This window comes from Carya illinoinensis, chromosome 3 (assembly GCF_018687715.1).
Source record: "Carya illinoinensis cultivar Pawnee chromosome 3, C.illinoinensisPawnee_v1, whole genome shotgun sequence".
In the NCBI taxonomy this organism is placed as follows: Eukaryota; Viridiplantae; Streptophyta; class Magnoliopsida; order Fagales; family Juglandaceae; genus Carya; species Carya illinoinensis.
The window spans coordinates 54,276,696-54,294,787 of NC_056754.1; the positions used below are offsets into that span (position 1 = coordinate 54,276,696).

The window sequence follows — 18,092 nt, forward strand, 5'->3', positions numbered from 1 at the left end:
AGGGGACTAAGTGTAGCCTCTACTGATTTTAAATGCATGACAGCATGAGCATATATTGGAATCATTTACTGGGAAGGTTATTTTGAACAAAAAGCATTGTATGATGATGCTTATGGATTCCGACAGTCGGAATCATTTCAACAACTTTTTAGATCTGAAAAATCATATTGGCAATAACTTCAGAATATGCGTGCTGCTGCATCAGATCTGTGAGGAAATATCATTGACTGATGCATTTCTGTAGGGAGGGGGTAAAATATAAATAAGATGTTCTTTTATTTGAACAATAAAATAAAATGCTGAGAATTTGCATTACCGTCTGAAGTTTGCTCCACTGTTACATTTAAATGATTTTCCTTTAAACCTTTTTGAGATTAGTGGTGTTCAATCTTATTTTTTGTTCTCTTTAAAAGTATTCGTCAAAATACCACACTCACCATGCCAAATAGCTTAAGACAATTAGAAGAAATGCTTCTGTTCAGATGTATAGATGGTCTCTTAAGATTAATGATTGGGATTTGAGAAGATGTCATTCTCCTTTCTGAGTTTTGCAAGCTCCTGCCTGATAATTCCACCCCTCTGCGTAGACACAAATAACAGGACAAATTAAAATCATGCCCAATAAGATGAAAGACCCTATAAGTCTATAATCTTTATAAAATCAATCCAGGAAGTTCCTAATTCAATAAGAAAAGTAATCTTTCAATTTACAAACTTTTCAAGTCTTGTAAGATAATCAAGTTACAAAGGTGAACTTTGTAGTCTTGTAAAGTAATCAAGTTACCGGCAGTCTCCATGGCCTCAATTAAAGCCCTCTTCTTTGGAACCCTCTTGATGTCAATCTTAATATCAGTCAGAGAAAGCCTTTTTAAGTTCATTTGGCTCCTCACCATATCAGGGGCATCAACAAGAGCCTGTAGCATAAAAAGATAGTAGGAATGCTAAGCTGTACAACTTTGAACTTCGGAGGTAGTGAATTTCTCAAAGATCAATGTTTTTCAATTACATTTATGCCTCTAGGGTGAGTGATTGAATGCTAAAAGGTTTATGAGAAAAAAATAGTTGATTGACAGACCCAAACTTTAGTAAGTATCATATAATGTGAGGAAAAGAAAAACTAGACCAAAAATGAGCTAAAAGAAACAAAATATACTACATATCAAATTTCACTTCAAGAGGAAAGATGCCCATCAATTCCAGCAATGCCTCGTCCACAATGATGGATTTCGATTAAAATCCATTGCATATGAAGCATGCTTCTAAAGTCTTGCATTTCAAGTAATATTCCAAATTTATGTTCTTATTCCCCCACTTCCCCAAAAAGAAAAAAGAATATAATCCACGTACACTCAAGACCCCCGGACTACCCAACTAACCCAAAAAAAGCATCTCTTTTTCAATTTTCTCCTTTTCATCTTTCTCCGTAAACGAAATTACCGTATTTTCATTGACGACAGAGTTTTGAACCAAAATATAGAACTAATGATCAATAAAAGTAAGGGAAATCATTTATGTGCAACAATATATACCTTATTTTGGTCGATAACATCCACAATCACAAAAAGTCTTCCATACTCCTTCCCGTAGTTCACAAGCGCCAGTCTTCCAATCTCCACGTACCTCTTAAACGGAGACAAATTCATAACCACAAAGGAAAATATATATATATACATATATTTACTCTAAGAAAACATCAGAAACCACAATAAACTGTAGAGTGCATACTCACACACTCAAAGACACGTACCCAACAACTTAAGTTGAACCAAAAGTAGAAGGTTAGAAGGGACATACCATTTTGTTCTGGGGATATGAACGACTCGGTTGGAGAAGTGGGGAAGAACGTAACACTCTTTTAAGATTTTTACTATAATTTCTGTGAGGACTTACGGACTATGATGAGATGGAAATTGCTAGAGGGTGAGTGCCTCCATTAATAGAGAGAAAAGAGGAAGGAAGAAGAAAGTATGACAACTTGCATAAGGATTCAGCATAACCAACCTCTACAAGACGCTGTCCTAAAATAGGGTCTGACACTAGTTCATAACAAACTTGATTTCCCTTCTAGAAAGCATTACATTGCGGGAATCATAACAGACAAGTAATGAGAAATGGATTCTCGGCCCAACTAATATAGTTGAACTGGAATTAAAATATAACACTGAATTGAACTAAAAAGTAACATAAAGGGCCTTTACCAAACCGAACAACTTAGATGGACCTAAGGCTTCGGCCTGACCCATGGCCCACGTCTCGAATCCTAAGACCATGGCTTCCCTCAGTTCTCCTTATTTCTCTTTTTTGCCTTGGCACTGTCGAACGAGTGACGGAGCTCCTCTCATCAAAGCACATTACCTATATAAGGTGTAGGTAGCAAAGTTTTGAATATTATTTTGGTGGCCATTTTGATTAAGGCATTGAAATGAAATATTTTAATACCGGTACCATTTCAAGATAGTCTATATATAATAAATTAATTATATATGTATAAATTATATTTTAAAATAATATCAATGCAAATCTTAAAAAGTTGAAACACATATTTATAAAACTCAATCATTCTTCTAAGTTTTCAATCCAACTATTTAAAAAAATAATCACTCATCTTTATTGCGAAAATGGGAGTAGGGATTTGATTTTTTAAATCTTGAGAAAAGGGAATTAAAAAAATAGTTAAGAAAATAGTTTTTCAGATATGAGAATTGGAGTGAAAAATATGAAAAAAAAATAGAATTTTTATATTAATTATAAAAATTCACTAATTTCAGCCAGTACACCGAAAACCGGCCGATATTGATTGAAACGCACCGATACAGTCGATATTTGACCCGATATGAAATAGATGTATTTTCTGTACAGGTCACTATTCTGGTACAAAAAATACCAACCGATACAGTACGAAATTTAAAATTTTGGTGGGTAGGATGCTTTCAACTGCTCATACGGCTCCCATGTGGCATCGTGGGCATGCTGTCCTTGCCATTGGACTGGCAATTCTGCAAGGGGCTGATTTTTTAACCGTTGAACAAGGTGGTCTAAAATCTTCTCCAGTTCTAGCTTAAGGACCTTGGCAACATCTGTGGGTGGTGGTAGCATGGGCAAGCACACGTGTCGTTGGCCCAATTTTCTCTTCCGTTGAGACACATGGAATTTAAGGTGAATGGCCGCCATGGGAGGAAATTGTAGTTTGTAGGCTACAGGTTCAGCCTTTTGGACGATCGAGAACAAGCCATAGAACCTGGGTGCAAGCTTTAAGTTTTTGCGATGGGCCACAGTGAGTTGTTTGTAGGGTTGCAGACAAACGTAAACGAGATCCCCCACTTGAAAAGTTTGCTCCTTTCTCCTTAGATTTGAATATTTTTTCCTTTTATTTTGAGCCCTTTGGATGTTGTGTTAGAGAATCTCTAACATGTAATCTTTGGACTATAATGCTTCCTCTATGGCTTCCACTCTGAATAGTACTGGTACATAACTGGTCAGCTTGGGAGGGGGATAGTCCCAAGTGTCCCTCCATTGGATTGGTGTGTAATAAATGCAATAACTTAAGTTTAAACTTGTTGTCATCTACCACCATCTACTTTCTAATCTTCCTCTTCAACCCTCCTGGACAAAGCATCTGCCATTTTGTTTTCCAGTCCTCTCTTATACTCAATTAGCATATCATACCCCAACAATTTGGAAGTCCATTTCTGTTGCACGGGTGTCCCCATCTTCTGTTATAATAAGTACTTTAAACTTTGGTGGTCAGTTCTCACCACAAAAGGATGGCCTAATAAGTAAGGCCTCCATTTCTACATTGTCATTACCAAAGCATACAATTCCTTCTCGTAGGTTGAGAGGTTTAGGATCCTACTCTTCAAAGCCTAGCTATAAAATACTATAGGATTATTTTTCTACATTAAAATAGCCTCAATGGCTCCCCCAGAAGCATCATATTCTATCACAAAAGAAAGAAAAAAATCAAGCAAAGTCAGTAATGGGGTTTGGCTCACTGTCTTTCACAAAACCTGGAAAGCCTCTTTGGCTTCCTCATTCCACACAAACTGCTTTTTTTTAGTAGTTGGTTGAGGGGGGTTACAATACTCCCATACCCTTTGATAAATCATCTATAATACCTTGTCAAACCCAAGAATCTCCTCAATGATTTCAATGAAGTAGGAAAAAAACCATTATGTCATTGTTGGCGGATTATCAGGGTCAACTTTCACCCATTCATTTGATATCACATGCCCAAATAAGTCACTTCTTGAACATCAAACTTACACTTTGACAACCAAACTATGTTGTTTAAGTATTTCTAACGTTAGCTATAGGTGCTTCAAATGTTCCTCCATGTTGGTACGATATATTAAAATATCATAAAAAAAATACCAATATAAATTTCCTCAAATACTGTCTAAATATGTCATTCATCAAACTTTGAAATGTTAATGGGGCATTAGTTAATCCAAAGGACATTAAAAAACTCGTAATGCCCTTCATGTGTCCTAAAAGCTATTTTAGACACATCCTCAGGTTGATTTGGTGATAACCATAACAAGATCTACTTTTGAAAACACCTTGGACCCACTCAATTCATCTAGCAATTATTCAACAACTTGGATGTGAAATTTATCTTTTATTGTCACTTTATTCAAGACCCTATAATTCACATACATCTTCCATGAACCGTTAGTTTTTTTTTCAAGTAGGACTGGGGAAGAATATGGGCGTTGAATGAGCCTTATTACCCCTGAACTTAGCAACTCCATAGCAATTTTTTTAATTTTATCTTTTTTAACTTATGGGTATCCGTAGGGCCTCACTTAAACTGGCCATGTTTTAGGCTGTAAAATAATAGCATGGTCTTAGGATCTCTTAGGGAGTAGTCCCCTCAGGTCACTAAAAATAGTTCGATATTGATCAAGTAAATTTTGGATAGGTGGGGTTATTTTAGGGTTTGAGGTTTTTTCTTTTGGTTCTACAATATGCAACAACATCCATTTTTTCTCAAATTTATTATTTTGGTTAATGTTTCCTTCCTCAATTAAAGTGGCTAGATAGAGACCATGTAATTCCACTACCTAGTTCTTATATTATAATTTCATGGTCAACGACCTGAAGTTCCATAGAATAGACCTAACTCATGCAGTCATTGTACTCCCACCACCATATCACATGTTGCCAATACCAATACAAAAACATTTGTACTGAAAGCCAACCTCTGTAACTTCACACTAAGGGTTATACATTTTCCTTCACTTAACACTTGCTCTCTATTGGCTATCCTTACCTTAATTTTCTCATCAACTTTTACTTGAATACCCCCTTCTCACCAATGAGGGATTTGGAAAATTATGTGTATTCTAGAGTCTATTAAGACAACAACATCCAGATTACCCATTCTACCATTTACTCTCATAGTTTTAGGATTTGTTGACCCAATAAGTGCATGGAGGGATAATTCTAGTTGGTTTGGAGTAGTGACAAAATCCAATACCTCCCCATGGTCATTTCTTTATTCTTTTTCACTGTTTCTATTGGTTCATCCTTTATCTCTTCAATAAAAGCAACTCAGGGTGCTGACACTTGTATCATAGATTCCACTTGGAATGATAATAATAGCAAAGCACCTTGTCCCTCCTCTCCTTCAACTTTTGGGGTTTAATTTTTTGGACACGGATGATGGCTTTTGGATGGTTACCGGAGATATTTGTATGGTTAACAGTGGGAAGTTTAAGGGAATGTTTAGAAAGGTTTTTCATCTCATCCATTCTCATCTCATACCATTTAATTTTTTTCACAAATATTATTTAAATGCATATACTTTCAAACTAATCATTACAACTTTTTTAAACTAATCATTATAACTTTTCCAAACTTTCATATAAAAAATAAAAAACAATCTAACTTTTTTAAATTTCAAAGCAAAAATAATATTAAAAATTATATTATGACAATATTTTAATTTTATAATATTTTTTATTTAGCTTTTTCTCTTTTTTTTTTCAAAACTTAATAAATACTTAACTTAAATTATTTTATTAACATTCACAAAATTCTTATCTCATATTATTCCCCAAACACCTCTATAGGCCTCGTTTGGTTATGCAGTTCAGATGAGATATTTTGAATAGTAGTGAGATTTTTGATTTAAAATGAGATGAGATGTTTGTAAAAAAAAATGTTTGGATAGTGAAATAAAATTAGATGGGATGGTTTTAGGTTTTTGAGGATGCAATAAAGGGGTGGGTCCAACCAATTATTAAAAAATATTTTTAATTATTGGGTGGAAAACTTTATCAATATATTAAAAAAAAGTAGAATAGTGACAGGGGAAGGGGAGGTGTAGGATAAAGTTGGAGATTTTATAAAGTTGCCTGTAGGATTACTTTTAACAGTTTGACTTTCTCAAAAGTTTATAGATGGTAGGGGAAAGGGAGGTGTGAAGTAGTGGGTTGTCAGAAGAGTTCAAAAATTTGTCTATAAATCAATGTACAGTGTAGAGATATAAAGATGAGTTAAAAACTTACATTTGAGCTTTTGGATGCACAGATAAAACAAGTCGTACAATTCAAATGAAATGCTTTGTGTTTTATCAGTGTATCCAAACCAACCCTTATACTCGTCAGACAACCCCCTCAACTTGTCAAATCATGTTTGCTTTTAATTTGGGTAAAGCCTCCACAGGCTCATCATAACAAGATGGTCCAAATCATATCAATAAAGACTTGGTAAACTCCTCCCAATCCTAAAGGGCCCCTAATTCCTCCAAATCCTAGAACCAAATGAGGGCTTGTCCCTCCACATGAAATTAAGTTAGTCTAAGCTTGTGTTGGGGTAGTGTGTTGTGATATGTAAAGAAATGGTTGGTTTTATACAACCAGCCACTTGGATCTTCACTATGAAAAGTGGGAAAATCTATCCTTATTGGCTGTGAGTAAGGCACCGTTCCATGCTCCAGGTGCTCATTCTAAGCCCTTGATTTTCTGAGGAAGACTCTCCTCACAAGGTGTTATCGTTCCTCTTCTGCAGTTTTAAGGTTATGGTAGATGGTTATTGCATGACTGAATCTGATTGTCTCTTCAATGCTAACGTCTATGTTTCCAGGTTCCTGAGCTATGAGTCTGTGGACTTCTTCAAGGAAGTGATCCCATCCTAAAGCTGATTTAGGCATGTGCCCTCTACCATGGCTTGAAGCTAAGGTTAAGGTTAAAGGTTGCTTAAGAGGTGGTCACTTGGGATCACTCTTTGATATCAATTGCAACACTCTAGGATTTTTACTGTAATTTATGTAAAGACTTATGGACTATGGTGAGATCGAAATTGCTCACTTAAAGGGTGAGTGCCTCCATTAATAGAGAAAAAAGAGGAAGGAAGAAGAAAGTATAACAACTTGCATAAGGATTCAGCATAACCAACCTCTACAGGACATTACCCTCAAATAGGGTCTGACACTAATGCATAACAAACTTGATTTCCCTTATAGAAAATACTACACTGCGAGACTCATAACAGACAAGTAATAAAAAAAAGGCTTCTCAGCCCATTGGACCCAACTAATATAATTGAACTGGAATTAAAACATAATACTGTATTGAATTAAAAAGTAACATAAATGGCCTTTACCAAACCGAATTACTTAGATGGACCTAAGACTTTGGCCCAACCCATGGCCTACATCTCAAACCCTAAGACCAAGATTTCCCTCCATTCTTTTTATTTCTCTTCTTCTACCTTGGCGTTCTTAGACGTGTGATGATAGGATGATAAATTAGGGTTTTCGAGGACAAAGAAATAGGATTTTTCATGTTGGGTGGGATGGAATGTGATCATAGCTACGTATATTTGACAACGTATTTGAATTGGATGTTAAGAACCTGATGTATTGAATGTATTGTATTAAGGGAAGATGATGGAAAGGTAAGGGATATGGTTGCAGCGATGAACAAGCAAAAGGCACACCAGATGTTTGACAAATTGCTATTAAGGAAATGCACTACAAAGTATTGATACGGGAGTAACTTCGAGGGCTCCCGAACCTCCAAAATGCAAATACAAGTTCAGACCATTTTTCCAGATTCCATAATATCTCAGCAATTTCCCCTCCATCCCATTATATCCCATGCAGGGAAATTAAAATAACCATGCATTGATTAACACGTGTTCATAACTAACGGAAAGCAAGAAATAAGGCAATAAAGCAATAGATTGAAAGAAGCTAATATAGAAGGAGAAGGGACTTTATTAGAATAGGTGAAACACTGTATTCCACTATCTTCCCTTGCCCAAAATGGTGCACTTGATGGTAGTCCTAAATCTCCACATCCTCACCACAACACTGTGTCCTGTATCTATTCAACCTCCAGCATTATGTCCTATAGATTGTTCAAGACTACACTTCATACATGTCCGTGAGTCTGATATTAGAGCACCTTTTGGTATGTTACTGGAGAACGAGGAATATTCAGATGTTACTTTTAGCATGTCTGGGAAAAGGTTTCATGCTCACCAGCTAGTTCTAGCTACTCATTCTCATGTGTTTGAAACTGGTTTGTTTCTTTATGGAATGGATGGAAATAATTCTGAAATAGTCATTGTAGATATGGAACCCAAGGGTTTTATGGCCTTGCTTCACTATATCTACAGAGATACTCATGATAAAGATGAGGATTTCTTAGCATTGACATTATCTTGCACGCAATCTTTATCTAAAAACTTTTCTACAAAACTATTGGCTACATCAGAAGAATATGCCTTGGTGTATGTTTTGGAATTAGCTAGTGGAAGGTTGAAACTAAATAAGAGCTTCGAGAAAAAGCCGAGGGAAAGTAATGTAGCGACGTCGTCTGAAAAAAAAAATAGTTGATGTTAGAGAGGATATTCTCAGTGGTTGCTTGTCTTCTCTTTCAAGGAACAGAGGAAACAAGCAGTTTTATAGTGAAGATGTAACTTCATTGGAGTATGATAGAGGTGGAGGTTTCCACTTGGCCATAGAAAGTAGCGCAGGAAAGGTGTTGAGCTATGCCTTACGTTCATCTTATCCAATTCAAGGTAAGCATCACAGGTATGGGGGCTCAATATTGGATATTAAATGGCATTGTACTCTTAATTCTGAACAACCCAAGCTGTTTACCATTGATAATCAAGTAGTTAGAATATGGGACACATCAGATGGTCAACATGATTATTCTTTTGAGGAGTTGTTTCCAATGTCAATTATTGGGAGTTATGAGAAGTTTGTTGGGAGCACTCTTTGATCAGCTTAATCTTTATAAATCTTATTGGCGTATAAATCATGTACAAAAGAGAGTGAACCAAGTCAAGATAATTGAAACATGTCTTGTCTCCTTGATAATCTCATTCATGTCATTTGGATTACCACTTCGGAGAAAATGAAGTCCATGCCCCGGAACAGATTCTAATTTAGGTAGAGATTGTCCAAGGCCTACTAAAATGTATGGGAGTAATACAAATTTTTATTGCAGTAAGGAGAAAGAATACAACGGCCTCACTACTATTTTCTGTAATCCTCAGGATGATGCCAGTAGAAATTTGCTCAGTTTAGAATCCATCCATGGGTTCAGTGCTCAAGGCTTGTTGATTTTTTTATTATTTTTGTTATGTTTATGCCTTAGCTATAATGACTTTTGATGGCTATGGCTAGAAAAGGTTTGCTGCCACCATTCTTCTTAGATGTCAACAGGTATACCCAAGTTCTTCAAGTTGTGTTAATGCTCTTAACCTTGAGGACAATGTTCTTTAAGGATAGGGGATTGTTATGATCCCATTGTGAGGCGATGTCATTTGCTGGAGGTTGAGTAAATGCAGGACACAATGTTTTAGTAAGGATGTGAAGATTCAGGACTACCATCAAGTGCATCATTTTGGGCAAGGGAAGATAGTGAAACACAGCGTTTCACCTATTATAATAAAATCCCTTTTCATTCTACACTAGCTTATTTCCGTGTATTGCTTTACTGCCTTATTTCTTCTTTTCGTTAGTTATGAACACGTGTTAATCAATGTATGGTTATGTTAGTTCCCCTGCATGGGATATAATGGGAGGGAGGGGGAATTGCTGAAATTTTCTAGAATCTAGAAAAATAATCTAAACTTGTATTTGCATTTTGGAGATTTGGGAGCTCTCAAAATTACTCCCGTATTAATACTTAGTAGTGCATTTCATTGATAGCAATTTGTCAAATATTTGGTGTGCCTTCTGCTTGTTCATTGCTGCAACCATATCCATTGGCTTTCCATCGTCTTCCCTTAATACAGTACATTCAATATATCAGCATAGCAGGTTCCTAACATTGGATTGGCTAAAACCTTAATTGCTACGATGGCCTTCTTTTTAGGAGGCTTTTGCATTCGTGCCCCCATATTTTTGTGTTTCTACTTATTATGAGTGAAATCTTCCTTCATATTGCACTTTCTTTTTTTAGAAGAATTATTCATAATTTTATTATAAAGTCTTTATGTAATTTATCATCCACATGATATAATTTATTTTAAGAGATAAATTTTAAATTTTAAATATTATAAATTAAATTATATCATGTAAATATTGTGTACTATAAAAACCTTCTCAAATATATATTCTATTTTTTATTCCGGAGAAGTAAAGGACTTATTTTGAAGAAAATAACAAAATAAAGGATGAATAATCGAACAAAAAGGAATGGAAGACTTACACGTTTCATTCACAAACTATTTCATTTTTTTTTTAATTTTTCTCCTAAATTGTCTATAAATTCTAACTTGTAGACCAAGTTAAGATTTTAACAGATTTTGCTGTTAAAATGATGAAGAAAAAGAAAATAATAATTTGCGGATGAAAAAATAATTATAAAACTAATTATACCAAAAATAAAATTATATACAATGGGACCATCAACAGAATTTGCCGTTAAAATGGCCGTTTCAAACATTATTCTTAGCGTGTTTTTGGGTTCCCTCTCTCTCTCTCTCTCTCTCAGATCTTCTTGTCGAAGAAACTTCATTGGAACAACGTTTGTAACATCGGCAGTTCCTATTTGAATCTTTGACATTGTCAGCAAAGGTACAGAGAGCCCCCGCCCAAAAAAAGCATATTTCAATCTTGATTTCTTTTGTTTTTGGTCTTTTCATAGGATTCTTGTTTCAAAATGCGGTATTTGATGATTGCGATAGAATTTTGATATTTATCAATATATCTTGCCATAATTAATTATCAATCTAATAAATAGGTTTTAAGTTGTCAAAGACATATTTTTGCTTTTAAGATTTCAAGATATGAGTATTTGGTAATTCATTCTGGGAGTTATATATTTGTTTCTAAACAGAGATGCCATTAACTGTATGTTTGATCTTTTTGGTGGTGTCTTCAGTTTGGTTTTGTTTAATTGGGCATCGAGAATTAGACTGGGGATCCGGAAATTACCTTAAGAAGTCAAAATATCTGTTGATTTAGATGCTTGGTTGCGACGGATTGGCAGGAGTTCTTATGAAGAGAGATGGGACTAGTGAGCTGGATGTGTTCTATCCGGTTAGATCAGAATGTCAAGCCGACGTCCCGAAGACCCGTTTTAAGCTCAGGGTATCTTCTCTTTTGCTCCCGTTTGGTCACTTACTAATTTCATTTTGATTTACATTGTGTGAACTCATTGCTTAACGTATACAAAAGGTTATGTATCACCTTTATGGTTTCTTACCTACCTTTCGTTTTGCATTGTGAGAATTCATTACTCCATCTACAAAAAATTTACCTATAACGTTTATAAGTTTCTTATTTGGGTCTATTAGTATTATGCTTTTTAAAAGTTTGACCACTATCATGATATAATGATTTTTAGTTGAAAATTAGGGTCTTTTAAGTTTTCAAATTATGACAATCTTTTGCAGTTTCATTGTGATATATGCTTATTACTAATATAAAAAATAAAAAAAAATAAATAAATAAAAGAAGAAGAAGAAGAAGAAGATATATGCTTATTACTTATATATGTATAGGGGAAAAAAAAGGGATATATGCTTATATGAGTGTTATGTCTTTATCCAAGTAGAATCTGTTTTAAGTTTACAACTATTTATTTGACAGGCTGGAAAAACCCTTAGTGCAAGAAGATGGAACTCTGCATTCTCTCAAGATGGGCATTTGGACATTGCAAAAGTGCTTAGAAGGATTCAACGAGGGGTAAACTTTTTGGATTGATGACAATTTAGTTTTACCATATGTATTCAATCTAGCTATGTCTTTTTTCTTTTTTGCGTTGAGTTCTACCACTTTAGCACCTATCAGTGTTTTCCATATTCTGGCTGGTATATAAATTATGAGTTTTTGAGTAGATGAGAAAAATGAATAAATGAGTCATCTGGCTGCAAATATCACTGTGATTTGCAATGTATTTATTAACTGCCTATTTGGTACTCCTTTCATTTTCAGAAGTTTAAACACTTTTTTGTAGAATACCGACTCTTTCTACAACTATTTTTTTGTGTGCTAGGGTGTTCATCCTTCAATCAAGGGGGTAGTTTGGGAGTTCTTGTTAGGCTGCTTTGATCCGAACAGCACATTTGAAGAACGGCGTCAGCTCAGGGAACGGCGCAGGTAAATTTTTCTTTTAAAATGTTCAGAATAGTTAATTGGGTTAAGAATTGGAGCAAACAATGGATTATTTATTATCCTCTTTTATTTAGAGTAAAAACAATCATAGTTGGGTTCTTAGCCTCTCATAGTACTGGAGACAGTCTCCTGGTTCCAGGTTTTGGATAATTAGTGGAAGAATGTGTTCTGGGATAAACCATAGGTATGAAGATCTGTCACAAAGATCGTAAAATGTAACTCATGCATCAGCACATGGATCTTATCTTTCCCCTTTCTCCCCTGTCATAGGCCAGCCTGCTGAACCATTGAACACATGATGCAGTTGCTTTTTGGTCCAGCCATAGGTCTCAAGTTTGAAATGTTGTCTTTGATACAACTTTGTTTTTGGGATAACTATTTCCTAGTGTTAATTGTTTGCTGGTGCCTTTTTTTAGTTGTCATTCTGTCAATCTTGTGAACATCATTGTAAACACTTCATTTTTACAAGTTCATTTCTTTATAGAACACAGTGACTTCATACAGAACATTTATCATTATAGGGAGCAGTATTGGACCTGGAAATCCGAATGTCAAAAGATGGTTCCAGTTATTGGAAGTGGAAAGTTAATTACAGCACCTATCATTGCTGATAGTGGCCAAACAATAGAAAATTCTTCAACACAAAGTGATTTACAAGAACAGAATGGTGGGCAGGTCAATAATGCTGTATCAGACAAGAAAGTGACTCACTGGAAGCAGGCTTTGCATCAAATTGGTATATCAATCACGTGGATTCATTTGCTACTGAATTGATTATCTTTATGCTGCTCAAACTCCATTGAAGTGGCTAGTAAATCAAGCAGTATAGTTGTATGATATAGCAGTGCCCTAGCTTATACTCACAGAATTTTTGTAACAAATTATTTAATAGTGGCCCTTCCTGTGCAAAGAGGACTTGATTCCTGGAATAGTGTTGAACACGGAATCTTAATGAAAAAATTGAGGTACATCAGGGCTCTCATAGTAATTTTACCTGTTGATTGTGTATACAGCTAAAATCCTAACCCAGAAGTATAACAGTTGCATATGGTTGCCCTATTGTTTTTGTTTTTCTTTTCAATTCAATTCTATTTGGTTATCTTATGGTTGCTGGTACATGATTTACTACCTGTCAACGATGTCTAATGACACTTATGCAATTGGGGTTGTAGGTCTTGATGTTGTTCGCACAGACCAAACACTTGTCTTTTATGAGAGTCAAACTAATCAGGCAAAACTTTGGGATGTTCTTGCCATTTATGCTTGGATGGACAATGATATAGGTTATATTCAAGGTGGATTACTGTCGACTTCTTTATTTTTCTGTCATTATTTTAGTTTTGAGATAAGATCATTACAGTAGGATCCTTTCTTGAGCAGGAATGAGTGATATTTGCTCGCCAATGATAATTCTTTTGGAAAAAGAAGAAGATGCTTTCTGGTGTTTTGAGCATGCAATGCGAAGACTGGTACACAGCGATTTTCCTTTTGAACTTGTTATTCAATGACTTTTAATTTTCTCTTATAATTTATGGTTGGTACTTATTTTTTTCTACAAATATATCTTTCCTCCCCAAAAGATAAAGCTCTTGGAGTAGATTTTAATATCAGTTACATCAAAGAGTTGATCATGCCCAGCTTTAATTCAGTGTCTCCATTCACACTTCTTTGTTTATCAGTGCCATGTTATCAAATCGCTTTCTAGAATTACAGGTTTCAGAAGTATATGTGCACCTGGATATCTAGGGGATGATTCAACAAATTGGAGGTTCTGGTAACATATCCCAGATTTGAAAAGCTGCCTAAGGAGGCTTCTTCGGTGAGATAAGGTGAGGGGAATTTGTTGTAGTTTAAAAAGTTGAAAGTTTGCAGACTGAAAAGTTACAGGACCTCAGGAATAGAGACACTTGTTCGGGATACTTGAGAAGCAGATATATTAAGGAACTGGGCTGCTTCAGTGAGAGTTTGGACATCGGGTTATGAAATTAGGTTTTTGTAATGGAGAGCTAAAGATGACAGGGGGCAGATACTTGTAGAGCCATAGACAACAGTGCCTAGTACCGGTATGATTAAGAAGACTACAATAGTGCAGAGTCAAGGTCAAAGAACAGTCTGCTGAGAATGAAAGGAAAGGGAATAATACAGATACATGAAAAAGAATAGGAGAACCTTTTAGTTACCGTCATCTGGTTCCTGACAAGTGAAGAATTCTTCTGCATCATATAGGTCTACTGATGTAGGATATATTTGGATAACTGCGTATGTAAGCTTATTCAGTGCACCACGATAATGAAAACCGTGAGTACTAGTTGTTATGGTAATAAAGGAAACGGTTCACACTTTGCAGATTTTTGGACCTTCCCCTCTTCGAATAAAAGTATGATTCCAGTTCTGCACTCTTTTTCTTTTATGTTGCTGCACTCATCAAGACTCATCAAATGTCTTGTTTTACGTGAAAAGAACTACTTGTTTCCTTTTAACAGCATTATCTGGCTAATGGGAGAAGTGATTTAAGAAGTGTATATACTTGTTTTGCCCAGTTTCTCCTCATCATGATTTTACACGATGATATTGGATATGTATCCCTTGAGAAGGTTTTACCATCAGCCAAGACAGTAGTTAGAATCCTTTTAGTGATGCTGTTGATTTTCTTTGAGGATTAACTTAAATTTTTGGCCCTAAATGCTTGTGATATATATTGTTTATCATGTAACCTATGACTCCTGATTTTTTTTTATTAAATTTAAACAGAGAGAAAACTTTAGATGCAGCACAAGTTCAATTGGGGTGCAAGCTCAGCTGAGCACACTCTCGCAGATAATCAAAGTCATTGATCCAAAGCTTCATCAACACCTTGGTAACTATTCCCATTATTTTTGCCTCACTTTTCCTATCTAAATCAGTTTTTAAGGTTTGTAAGCTCTCTATTTAGTGTTTATTCCTTCACACCTTCGATCTGGTTGCTTGTCACTCCACTCCATGAAAATTTACACCATTTAAGAATACTAGTGAAAAGAACAGTTAAAAGATTAAAAAAAAATAACAATAGCAAAATATGGGTTAAAATTTTGAAATTGTGATTGTGTCCTTTGTCTGGTTCCCTCTAATGGGAATTTTGTGAATGCTAGAATGAATAAAACTCAGCTAATTTCATTCTATGTTGTTTGGAAGTAGTCCGAAATGCAGTTATTAAACATGTACTTGTTTTTTTTTTATTTGTAAAGTTTTAATAGTTATTTGACTGCTTTGACTATTTCAACAACTTTTCATTTCAAACTAAAGTTTTAGTAAAGTGTTTGTAATTATGCATTCACGAAACACTTTTCTTTAGTCCCAAGCTACCATCTTACAATGTGAGGGGAGTCTAGTATATGTTAGATGCAGTCTCAGACAAACAATGGTAAAGACCATTTTCTAAATTAGTGCTAAAACTATTTTATGCTGTTTTCACTGGCCCCCGCAGCCCCAAAAGAAACAAAAACACCAAAAAGAAGCAGCAATAGAGAGGTATCCATTGCTGAGTGAAGGTACCAATAAAAGTAGAAAAAAATGCATATCAGAAACAAAGATTATAGATATGCAAGTAGAGCAGAAATAAATAAATGATGCCATGAAAGTCTGCCCCCCTGCACATAGACTGTCACAGACGTGATTTTCAGATGCCTAGGTAGCTGAAGAGGCCATCGTTCATCAGCTAAAACCCCATTTCTTTTTTCCTTACCTTTTTTTTATTATTATTTTTCATGATAAAAATATCATTTCTTCTATTTGGCAGAGGATCTAGATGGTGGGGAATATTTGTTTGCATTCCGCATGCTGATGGTACTTTTCCGGAGAGAGTTTTCCTTTGTGGATGCGTTGTATCTTTGGGAAGTAAGTTGACGCTTGAATCTTTCAAGAAATGGACTATTTTTCTGTTAAAGTTCACTTTTTCATGGAGCATTGAAAGAATATGAGGTTATTGAATTCAATGTAATTAGTATATTGAAGCGTCTATTTTGGCGTTTTTATTGATAAACATATTTTGAAGACAAAATATATAATTTGGTTTCAGCTGATATGGGCTATGGAATACAATCCAAACATCTTCTCATCATATGAGGCGTCAACAAATGCTGGAGATAACAGCGTTGCACCCGAAATAAATGAAAAACTGCTGCAGCAATTTGGAAAATTTGAGAGGAGGAATGTAAAGACTGGAAATATTGAGAGACATAGGGCACTTGCTGTTTTTCTTGTTGCAAGTATTCTTGAGACAAAGAATAAGCGACTTCTAAAGGAAGCTAAGGGTTTGGATGATGTTGTCAGGGTCTCTCTCTCTCTCTCTCTCTCTCTCTCTCTCTCTCTCTCTCTCTCTCTCTCTCTCTCTCTCTCATGCATGTACTCACCAATATAATTGTATGTGCTCTACTGCACTTATCTTAGAGTAACTTTCTCTCTATAGATTGTGGGTGACGTAACTGGAAATCTGGATGCTAAAAGGGCGTGTAAGGAGGCGTTAAAGATTCACAAAAAGTATCTGAGGAAGGTAGTCTAAGTCCTTCTGCCTCTCCTATTTTTAACTTGCATGTGTGAGTCAGTCCGATCTTGCTCTGTCTCTGCTTGTGTCTATAGAAACGCAATTAAAATAAGTTTTTCGCAAAATGTTCGAAGTAAATGTGACAAACATACTTTCTGATATTGATGGGCAATGCTATTCATTTTGCTTCAAAATGAGTGGCAACTATGCCCAATGATGAGTTTATGTAGTTTGTTCTTGTTAAATTTCTTGCTTGTGTAGAATTAATGTTCCATAAAAACCAAATAGCTTAGCAGCTGTATGTTGATGCAGGCCAGCAAGTCATAGGTAATGCTTAGCATCATCAATCACCCCAATCTTTACATGCTTCAACGAGGATGCATTGGAGCTCACTTTGCTCAGGTTTTAACTTATTTTTGTTAGAGCTCACTTCGGTTATAGTAACTCTCTTCCTCTCTCCCTTCCCCTATGGTTAAAAGCTGATGCCATTTTTGAAAACTCAAGAGTTGCAGGTTTAGTACCCGAGATTTGTTGTGATATGCTTCTGCAGCATCATGGAGCTTTTGAGTTTTATTTGAAAAGGGTTTCGTTTGAAGGTGGTCCATGTATTTCACTTCTTTACTTTCCACACTTCCTTCTCTGGTTTAGACTACTGTCTTTTTATTACTTTTATTTTTACCATCTAAGACAGTTCATATTATTTATTTCTTGCATAAAGTTAATTGCCAAAGAAAGAATATCAAACAAAATATGGTTAGAGTATTATATTGTCAGAGATATTCTTTCATTCGGAGCATTAAGGATGCGAGGAGGTGGTGATGATCTATGTTGGCGGGCTCATTTGGATTCAGAGGTGAGATGAGACGGTTTTAAATAAAAGTTGAATAAAATATTGTTAGAATATTAATTTTTAATATTATTATTGTTTTGGAATTTTAAAAAAGTTAAATGGAAATTTGAAAAAATTGAATTGTTTATTATATTTTG

General features: G+C 35.3%; 2 protein-coding genes across 4 annotated transcripts; one reads left to right on the forward strand and one right to left on the reverse strand.

The window, feature by feature from the left end:
• Window positions 1-252: 252 nt before the first annotated feature.
• Window positions 253-2,083, reverse strand: LOC122305360 (60S ribosomal protein L14-1-like). Its single transcript, XM_043117839.1, has 4 exons — window positions 1,795-2,083; window positions 1,530-1,622; window positions 785-914; window positions 253-579 (listed from the first exon to the last, which is right to left on the reverse strand). The coding sequence occupies exons 1-4, from the start codon at window positions 1,795-1,797 to the stop codon at window positions 530-532; spliced, it is 276 nt and encodes a 91-aa protein (XP_042973773.1). The 5' UTR covers window positions 1,798-2,083; the 3' UTR covers window positions 253-529.
• Window positions 2,084-10,887: 8,804 nt separating this feature from the next.
• On the forward strand, window positions 10,888-18,085 carry LOC122305361 (rab GTPase-activating protein 22-like). Of its 3 annotated transcripts, none has more exons than XM_043117840.1 (13): window positions 10,888-11,044; window positions 11,352-11,560; window positions 12,062-12,157; window positions 12,468-12,571; window positions 13,108-13,322; window positions 13,759-13,881; window positions 13,967-14,055; window positions 15,338-15,443; window positions 16,362-16,459; window positions 16,641-16,895; window positions 17,031-17,114; window positions 17,418-17,507; window positions 17,610-18,085. In XM_043117840.1, exons 2-12 carry the CDS (start codon window positions 11,435-11,437, stop codon window positions 17,430-17,432), a joined length of 1,311 nt encoding a protein of 436 aa, XP_042973774.1. In that variant the 5' UTR covers window positions 10,888-11,044; window positions 11,352-11,434; the 3' UTR covers window positions 17,433-17,507; window positions 17,610-18,085. The 3 variants fall into 3 exon arrangements, with proteins under 3 accessions (XP_042973774.1, XP_042973775.1, XP_042973776.1); XM_043117841.1 differs by having other exon boundaries at window positions 17,618-18,085; XM_043117842.1 differs by having other exon boundaries at window positions 10,894-11,044; window positions 11,460-11,560.
• Window positions 18,086-18,092: the final 7 nt, after the last annotated feature.

Coding starts and splice junctions, on each gene's coding strand:
- LOC122305360 (XM_043117839.1), bottom strand. Junction 915..1,529: donor ATGTTATCGACCAAAATAAG/GTATATATTGTT, acceptor TTTATGCTACAG/GCTCTTGTTGATGCCCCTGA. Junction 580..784: donor TGAGGCCATGGAGACTGCCG/GTAACTTGATTA, acceptor GTGTCTACGCAG/AGGGGTGGAATTATCAGGCA.
- LOC122305361 (XM_043117840.1), top strand. CDS start 11,435: ATGCTTGGTTGCGACGGATTGGCAGGAGTTCTTATGAAGAGAGATGGG. Junction 13,323..13,758: donor GCAGGCTTTGCATCAAATTG/GTATATCAATCA, acceptor TTGGGGTTGTAG/GTCTTGATGTTGTTCGCACA. Junction 16,896..17,030: donor GTTTGGATGATGTTGTCAGG/GTCTCTCTCTCT, acceptor TTCTCTCTATAG/ATTGTGGGTGACGTAACTGG.